This window comes from Piliocolobus tephrosceles, chromosome 21 (genome assembly GCF_002776525.5).
Source record: "Piliocolobus tephrosceles isolate RC106 chromosome 21, ASM277652v3, whole genome shotgun sequence".
In the NCBI taxonomy this organism is placed as follows: Eukaryota; Metazoa; Chordata; class Mammalia; order Primates; family Cercopithecidae; genus Piliocolobus; species Piliocolobus tephrosceles.
This window is the reverse complement of record NC_045454.1, coordinates 12305783-12315228: the sequence shown is the minus strand read 5'-3', so window position 1 is coordinate 12315228 and position 9446 is coordinate 12305783. Positions and strand designations below refer to the sequence as shown.

The 9446-nt window shown below is 49.7% G+C and overlaps 1 protein-coding gene across 4 annotated transcripts in view; it reads right to left on the bottom strand.

The window, feature by feature from the left end:
* EML2 (EMAP like 2) overlaps nucleotides 1–9446 on the bottom strand; it is a 35230-nt gene that overhangs the window by 14816 nt on the left and 10968 nt on the right. For all 4 annotated transcript variants that reach the window (XR_003309987.1, XM_026457349.1, XM_026457348.1 and 1 more), the window contains 4 exons: nucleotides 9386–9427; nucleotides 6410–6505; nucleotides 4738–4872; nucleotides 2888–2987 (listed from right to left, as the gene is read on the bottom strand). Coding sequence is in view for 3 of the 4 variants with exons in the window: in XM_026457349.1 (XP_026313134.1) it covers nucleotides 2888–2987; nucleotides 4738–4872; nucleotides 6410–6505; nucleotides 9386–9427 (373 nt within the window). In the remaining variant the exon portion in view is untranslated. The remainder of the gene's footprint in view (nucleotides 1–2887; nucleotides 2988–4737; nucleotides 4873–6409; nucleotides 6506–9385; nucleotides 9428–9446) is intronic.

The following is a 9446-nucleotide window of genomic DNA, read 5'->3' as shown; positions in this document are numbered from 1 at the left end:
CACTGCAACCTCCACCTCCTGGGTTCAAGCGATTCTCCCACCTCAGCCTCCCGACTAGCTGGGATTACAGGTGCTCGCCACCATGCCAGGTGAATTTTTGTATTTTTAGTAGAGATGCGGTTTTGCTATGTTGGCCAGGCTGGTCTTGAACTTCTGACCTCATGTGATCTGCCTGCTTCGGCTTCCCAAAGTGCTGGGATTACAGGTGTGAGCCACCGTGCCTGGCCTAAAAACTTTTAAAAGTAAAGATGAGGTCTCACTATGTTGCCCTGGCTGGTCTCAAACTCCTGGGCTCAACCAGTCCTCCTGCCTCAGCCCCTCAAAGTGCTAGGATTACAGGCGCTAACCACCTCAACCAGCCCATCCTCTCTTTCAGTCAACTACCATTCACCAGTTAATGCGTCCTTCTATCTACCCATTTTAGGCAAGGTGTGGTGGCTCACGCCTGTAATCCCAGAACTTTGGGAGGCCGAGGCGGGTGGATCACTTGAGGTCAGGAGTTCAAGACCAGCCTGAGCAACATGGTGAAATCCCCTCTCTACTAAAAATACAAAAATTAGTTGGGTGTGGTGGCGTGCGCCTGTAGTCCCAGCTACTTGGGAGGCTAAGGCAGGAGAATCGCTTGAATCCAGGAGGCAGAGATTACAGTGAGCCGAGATCGCGCCACTGCGTTCCAGCCTGCACAACAGAGTAAGACTCCATCTCAAAAACAAGCAAACACACACAACAAAAACAAACAAACAAAAAAACACAAAAAACAAACATCCACCCATTTTCTATTTTCCCATCTATCTACCCATTCACCCCTCTATCTACCCATCTGGCAATCTGCCTATCCATTCTTTCATCCATTAACCCATTCAATCAATAATTCTTTAACCAGCATTTGCTCTGGGCCCAGGTTCATATGGGGACACAGTGGTGACCAAGGCAACCACACACCCTACCCTTGCAGGGCTCACTGTAAGTCAGTGCCAACCCCAGGTGTTCAGGCCCAGAAGACTCAGGTGCACACCCAGGAGACTGTGAGATCCCATAGAGGGCTCCACCCAGCCAGGTAGTCAGGGAGGGCTTCCTGGAGGAGGAGATAGCTGAGCAAAGATCTGGAGGTGGGGTAGGAGTCAGCTGGGACAAGAGAGGACGGGAAAATGTTCCAAGTGGAAGGAACAAGTTTCTGTTGCAAAAAGCAGAGAGTAGGCAAGAACATGGATAACTGAGGGAACTAATAGAGATTTGGTGTGATTAAGTGTAACATATAAGGGCATGCATGTCAAGGCAGGAGACGGCAGGGCCAGATCAGGCAGAGTCCTGGAGGCCTCAGTGAGGAGCATGGACTTGTCATAAGGGAACCTGGGAGCAATGGAAGGGGAGGGATTGGGTCAGATTTACATTTGCTTCTGGGAACAAACCTAATTGGAGGTGGCGAGGCTGAAGACTGTGAGGTCAGGAAGGAGACCGAGATAGGAGAGGAAGAAACAATAATTCTCTTTAATTCCCATCCTTCAAGACTCAAATGTGGTTTCACTTCCTCCAGGTGAGCTGGGCTCTCTTTTTTATTTTTATTTTTTTATTTTTTGAGATGGAGTCTTGCCCTGTTGCCCAGGTTGGAGTGCAGTGGCACTGTCTCAGCTCACTGCAACCTGTGCCTCCAGGGTTCAAGCGATTCTCCTACTTCAACCCCCCCGCCCCCGCGTAGCTAGGATTACAGGCACCCACCACCATGTCTGGCTGATTTTTTTTTTTTTAAACAGAGTCTTGCTCTGTAACCCAGGCTGGAGTGCAGTGGTGCAATCTCAGCTCACTACAACCTCCACTTCCCAGGTCCAAGCAATTCTCACGCCTCAGCCTCCCAACTAGCTGAGATTACAGGCACACACCACCACACCTGGGTAATTCTTTTGTATTTTCAGTAGAGACAGGGTTTCACCATGTTGGCCAGGCTGGTCTTGAACTCCTGACCTCAGATGATCCACCTGTCTTGGCCTCCCAAAATGCTGGGATTACAGGCATGAGCCACTGCGCCCAGCATGTTATTATTATTTTTTTATTTTTTGTAGATGCGGGGTCTCACTATGTTGCCTAGGCTGGTCTAGAACTCCTGGGCTCAAGCAATCTTCCTGCCTCGGCCTCCCAAAGTACTAGCATTACAGGCATGAGCCACTCTCCTAGCCTCAACCCATTAGTTTATTAATAAAGTCATCCATTGGTTGGAACAAGCATTTCTTCACCCAACCATTGGCTAAGACAATGAAGTCATTTATTCATCCAATCATTGATTAACTTCTTGGAACAATCTGTTCTTCGTAACACATTAATCCATTGGCTGAAACAACCATCCATTCATTCACTCACTCATTCACTCATTCATTCATTGCTGTATAGATCCACTGCCTGAGACAAAACCTATTCACTAACATAGCTAGCCATTAGTGGTAACAACCCACTCATTTGTTCCTTTACCCAGTTACTCTCCCTTTAAGGAGGATGACACATTCATTTACTTATTCTTCCATCCGTTTCCTAGGATCACACCTTCATTCATTCCTTCGTTCACTCATTCATTGATCCACACTCTGGGACAAAGCACTTGTCCATGTATCCATTCATCCGCCCATCCATCCATTCATCATCTAACCACAACTGAACTAACCCATTCATTGATAATCTGGACTTGATCCCTAACAGGGGATTTCCAGAGTTCAAGGCGGAGGGGAGTCAATAAAGATTTCCTGGAGATGGGGATATTTGAGCTGAGCCTTGATGGGGGTGTTGGAATCGGACATCCATTTACACTCATTCCACACAAGCAGCATTCCACGAAGGGAGGCAGAGCCAGGAGTGTTTGGGAAGACTGGATTGGGGACCAAACAAATAGGGTGACACTGACCTTTGCCCCAAACATAGAGGTTCCCCCCAGAGTCCCCCGTGACCACGTCGCCACCTTCCAAAAAGGTCACACACAGCACATACTTCGGTTTCTCATGTTTCTAAGGTGGGGGAGGAAAGGAAGGTTTCAGAGCGTCACTGAAGCAGGTAGCCTCCCAGAGGTCATCTGTCACTCAGGACTGTGGCCAGGGAATCCCCTGTATGCATTTGGGTGTAAGCCTCCGCGTGGAGCATCACTTCTCCCACCTGCCTCCATCCCGCCTACAGTGCTCCGGTGGCCTAGAGGTTCTGGCCACAACTGTCTCGCTTTCCTACCCCTGGGCCCACTTCCTGCCCTCTCTCTGGTCCCCCTGACTCTTTCTTTTGAGACATAATCTCACCTGTCATCCAGGCTGGAGTGCAGTGGTACGTATCGGCTCACAGCAACCTCCACCTCCTGGGTTCAAACAATTCTCTTGCTTCAGCCTCCCAAGTAGCTGGGATTACAGGCCTGCACCATCACGGCCGGCTAAATTTGTTTTGTTTTTGTTTTTGTTTTTGAGATGGAGTCTCACTCTGTCGCCAGGCTGGGGTGCAGTGGTGCAATCTCGGCTCACTGCAACCTCCGCCTCCTGGGTTCAAGCGATTCTCCTGCCGCAGCCTCCCAAGTAGCTGGGATTACAGGCGCACACCACCACACCCGGCTAATTTTTGTACTTTTTAAAGTAGAGATGGGGTTTCACCACGCTGACCAGGCTGGTCTCGAACTCCTGACTTCGTGATCCACCTGCCTCCACCTCCCAAAGTGCTGGGATTACAGGCATGAGTCGCCGCGCCCGGCCTGGTCCCCCTGACTTCTCCCCTCCTGTCGGCCCCTCATTCGTCCTGTCTCTCCTCCTCCCTCCTCGTCTTCAGTCTGTCTGTCTACGTCCCCTTCCCTGCCTCACTCCTCCTTCTCAGTGTCTCTGTTTCATCCCCATGCCCAGTGTTCTCTGGGCTTCCCTTTGTGGGGTGGAAGCCCCGTCTCTCACCAAAGGCAATGAGCCCTATGGGAGGAAGCCCCGTGTCTTCTCACCCTCTGCTTCCCACTCAGTTTGTCTGCCTCGGCTTGTGGCTCTCTCAGCCAGGCAGCCTCTGAGTTCTCTGATTATCCCTCATATTGACAACCTCAGCACCCCAGTTTTTTGTTTGTTTGTTTTTGTTTTTTTTTTGGAGACATGGTCTCACTTTGTCACCCAGGCTGGAGTGCAGTGGCACCATCATGGCTCATTGCAATGTCAACCTCCCTGGCTCAAGCGATCCTCCCACCTCAGCCTCCCAGGTAGCTGAGATTACAGGTGCGCACCACCATGCTGATTAATTTTTGTATTTTTTGTAGATATGGGGTCTCCCCATGTTTCCCAGGCTGGTCTCGAACTCCTGGGCTCAAGGGATCCTCCCACCTCAGCCTCCCAAAATGCTAGGATTACAGGCGAGAGCCACCTTGCCACAGTATCCATTTATTGAGCATTTACTATCTGCTAGGAGCTGCTGTACTCTTCATCCCTTTGAATCCTCACGACTTTTTTTTTTTTTTTTTTTTCTGAGACAGGGTCTCATTCTATCACCCAGGCTGGAGTGATCACGGGTTCACTGCAGCCGTAAACTCAGGCGATCCTTCCACCTCATGGTGCCCGGCCACCCTCTTAAATCCAGAGTGAAGGCGGCTCATCACCATGGTATGGAGAAAGAAACTGAGGCCCCAACAGGCAACACGTCAGCGTCCCTGTAACCCCAAACCCCTGCCATCCTGTGGGGGATCTTGCTACCTCCCTGCCTGTCCCTGACTACCTCTCTCAAGGCCAGCCTGTCCCCCAAATCCCTGGCACTCACCTCAAAGAGGCCTTGCCGCTTGCTCAAGCTGCCCCCCTCCAAGGTCCAGAAGTAGATGTGAGATTTCCCGCAGGTGATAAGCACAGTGGGGTCCGTGGGGTGGAAGGTGGCCACCAATACAGCCTCGTTGGAGCACTTTGGGGGTGGGGGAGATTCTGAATGAAGATCTCAAAGTCCCCAAGGCTACTATACCCGCCCCTCACAGGACTGCCCTATACAGCTGTTTGGGTTGTATGCTGCACACCTGAACTTTTCCTTTTTTTTTTTCGAGAAGGAGTCTTGCTCTCTCACCCAGACTGGAGTGCAGTGGCATGAGCTTAGCTCAGTGCAACCTCTGCCTCCTGAGTTCAAGCAATTCTCCTGCCTCAGCCTCCCGAGTAGCTGGGATTACAGGCATGTGCCACCACGCCCAACTAATTTTTGTATTCTTAGTAGAGATGGGATTTCACCATGTTGGCCAGGCTGGTCTCGAACTCTTGACCTCGTGGTCCACCTGCCTCAGCCTCCCAAAGTGTTGTGATTACAGGCGTGAGCCACTGCGCCCGGCTTTTTTTTTTTTTTTTTTTTTTTGAGTAAATAAATAGAACAAAACCCACATTTCCTGCCCCTAGCCAGGATAGGTGTACAACCCGAGGCAAGTATGTCTTGCCCTCACCATGCCTCATCCATAAAATAGGTCACCTTCCAGAGAGGCAAATCGAGATACCACAGGACTGCAGAGTCAGCAGCCACCTCAAACCCACCCTTCTGTTGGGCCTGGTCCACCGCACTGCATATCCCCACATCCTCACCAAGGCCCTACGAGGAAGATGCTACCATTATCCCCATTTTATTTTATCTATTTATTTATTTTTTTTGAGACAGGATCTCACTCTGTTGCCCAGGCTGGAGTGTAATGGTGCAATCATGGCTCACTGCAGCCTCAACCTACCAGGTTCAAGCGATCCTTCCACCTTATCCTCCCAAGTAACTGGGACTACAGGTGCATGCCACATCCAGCTAATTTTTTTTAAGTGCCAGGGTTTTTTTTTTGTTGTTTTTTTTGTTTTTTGTTTTTGAGATGGAGTTTAGCTCTTGTTGCCCAGGCTGGAGTGCAATGGTGCGATCTTGGCTTACCGCAACCTCCACCTCCAGGTTCAAGAGATTCTCCTGCCTCAGCCTCCCAAGTAGCTGGGATTACAGGCATGTGCCACCACGTCCGGCTAATTTTGTATTTTTAGTAGAGACAGGGTTTCTCCATGTTGGTCAGGCTGGTCTCGAACTCCCGACTTCAGGTGATCCGCATGCCTTGGCCTCCCAAAGTGCTGAGATCACAGGCATGAGCCACCGCACCTGGCTTTTTTTTTTTTTTTTTTTTAAGTAGAGATAGGTCTCTCCTTGTGTTGCCCAGGCTGATCTCAAACTTCTTGAGCTGAAGCAATCCTCTCATGTCAGCCTCCCAAAGTGCTAGTAATCCTAGGTGCGAGTCACCTTGCCCAGCCTATTATCCCCATATTATAGATGAGGCCACCGAGGCTCTGAGATAGCAAGCAGCTTGCTCAAAGTCACACAGCCAGCAAGGAGTAAAGCCAGGGCTTAAACACGGGTCTATCTGATTGCAGATTCCTAACCACTGAGATTGGGCAAGTCCCACAGTGGCCTCAGGGGGAGAGGATGAGAAAAGTCACCTCACCTTAACATCCACCACCTTGGTCTCCTTGGCCCAGTCCCACACCGAGAGCATGTGATCATTGGATTCGTCCACTGCGCACAGCAGGTTGCCCCCATTCTAAAGAGGAGGAGAGAGGAGGGGGACAGAGGCAAGGGGAGTCAGGACCCATCCTCTCCCCATGCCCATCAAGGCGTTCACCACACAGGCCTGTTTTAAAACCTTCAGGCTGGGCACAGTGGCTCATGCCTGTAATCATAGCACTTTGGGAGGTCTAGGTGGGAGGATCGCTTGAGCCCAGGAGTTTGAGGCCAGTCTGGGCAATATAGGGAGACCCTGTCTCTTAAACAAAACAAATTTAAATATTAAAAAAAATTTAAAAAGCTGAGCGTGGTGGCTCACGCCTGTAATCCCAGCACTTTGGGAGGCCGAGGCGGGCGGATCACGAGGTCAGGAGATCAAGACCAGCCTAGCCAACATAGTAAAACCCTGTCTGTACTAAAAATACAAAAAATTAGCCAGGCGTGGTGGCAGGTGCCTGTAATCCCAGCTACTCGGGAGGCTGAGGCAGGAGAATCGCTTGAGCTGGGAAGCAGAGGATGCAGTGAGCCAAGATCATGCCATTGCACTCCAGCCTGGGTGACAGTGAGAGATTCGGTCTCAAAAAAAAAAAAAAAAGACCTTCAAAGGCCCTGCCATTTCACAGGAAACACATTAAAATACACCCTCCATTAGAAGCTGTGATGACATCTGAAATGATTTTCATACTATGCCTTGAAATGACTCATCCCTAAGAAACTCATCTCATTTGCCTTCAGCTATTGTTTCTCTGCAGCCAGCACCCCTAGCCAGGAATTCTTGCTAACATCATTTCATTTGTGTTTACATATATATAGAATGACTGATGTAGGTGAAATTCAGCAATTAACCAAGTTGCTATTATGTTGGGTGTTTTATTTTAATTTTATTTTATTTTATTTTTTTTTTTTTTGTTTGAGACTGAGTCTCACTCTATTGCCCAGGCTGGAGTGCAGTTGCACGATCTTGGTTCACTGCAAGCTCCACCTCCCTGGTTCAAGTGATTCTCCTGTCTCAGCCTCTCAAGTAGCTGGCATATGCCACCTCATGCCCCGCTAATTTTTGTATTTTTAGTGGAGACAGGGTTTCACCATGTTGGTCAGGCTGGTCTTGAACTCTTAACCTCTGGTGATACACCCACTTCCACTTCCCAAAGTGCTGGGATTACAGTCACGAGCCACCTCACCCGGCCAATGTTGGGTTTTTATACCTTTCAGTAAATACAGGTTAATTTTGATTTGGCAAGGTTTTATTTTCCCCACACCTTTGGTAACAATATAGCTTACCCCCACCCCAAGCTCTTAAATATTTCTTTAGGCCCCAGAAAACCCGTGAGGCTCCAATCCAGTACTTCTTAAGCTATCTGTGCAGGAGACTGGCTATTTTTTACTCCCTAATCCATTGAAGACCAATATTTTAATCAAATATGATACAAATGTAAAATATGATTTATATATATACACATATATATTTTCAGATAGAGTCTCACTCTGTCCCCCAGGCTGGAGTGCAGTGGTGGGATCTGAGCTCACTGCAACCTCTGCCTCCCAGGTTCAAGTGATTCTCCTGCCTCTGCTTCCTGAGTAGCTGGGATTACAGGTGCCCACCACACATAGCTAATTTTTGTGTATTTTTAATAGAGATGGAGCTTCACCATGTTGACCAGGCTGGTCTGGAACTCCTGACCTCAAATGATCCACCCATCTTGGCCTCTCAAAGTGCTGGGATTACAGGCATGAACCGCATCTGACCAATTTTTATTCATTTTTTACTTTTTAAAGTCAGGGTCCTGCCATATTGCCCAGGTTGGAGTGTAGTGGTGTGATCACAGTTCACTGCAGCCTCGATCTCCTGGGCTCATTCAATCCTCCCACCTCAGCCTCCCAAGTAGCTGGGAGTACAGGCCCACACTAGTACACCCAGCTAATTCGAATTTTTTTTTTTTTTTTTTTAAGATGGAGTCTCGCGCTGCCGCCCAGGCTGGAGTGCAATGGCGTGATCTCGGCTCACTGCAACCTCCGCCTCCCAGGTTCAAGTGACTCTCTTGCCTCAGCCTCCCAAGTTGCTGGGATTATAGGCACCCGCCACCATGCCCAGCTAATTTTTGTATTTTTAGTAGAGACAGGGTTTCACCATGTTGGCCAGGCTGGTCTCAAACTCCTGACCTTGTGATCCACCCGCCTCGGCCTCCCAAAGTGCTAGGATTACAGGCGTGAGCCACCATATCTGTCCTTTTTTTTTTTTTTTTTTTTTGGGACGGAGTCTCGCTCTTTCGCCCAGGCTGGAGTTCAGTGGCGTGATCTCGGCTCACTGCAACCTCCCCCTCCCGGGTTCAAACGATTCTCCTGCCTCAGCCTCCCAAGTAGCTGGGACAACAGGCCCGCCACCACATCAGGCTAATTTTTGTATTTTTTTGTTAGAGACGGGTTTCTCTATGTTGGCTAGGCTGGTCTCAAACTCCTGACTTCAAATGATCCTCCCACCTCAGCCTCCCAAAATGCTGGGATTACAGGCATAAGCCACCATGCCCAGCCAAAATATGATTTTTTTTTTAAAAAAAGCCCACAGTCACACACTTGCATGTTGTGCTGCTGTCAAATTGCTCTCCAAATTCCTAAAGGCTTACTCTTGCTTTCTGTACTTATCTCTGCCCGGACATGCCAAAACCCGCCTGCAAATGGGCAAGGAGCAGCTGGGCCCTAGGTACTGGGTTTAAAAATGCCTGAGAGAGCTGGCCAGGCGCGGTAACTCACCCGCCCCTTGGCATGAGGCCACGCCCTCATTGTGACGTCACAGAGGCGGGCCACGCCTCCAGCAGAATTCCCAGCTCTCAACCCAAGGGACGGGTGACACGTTGCGGGGCGGGCACTTGCCCTCCTTTTGGGGGCGAGGGGGCGGGGTTAGGGTGGGCGAAGGACTTACAGATTTGGAGAAGCCCACACAGCACACGGCTCTGTCAAACACCCCCAAGCCCAGCACGTGT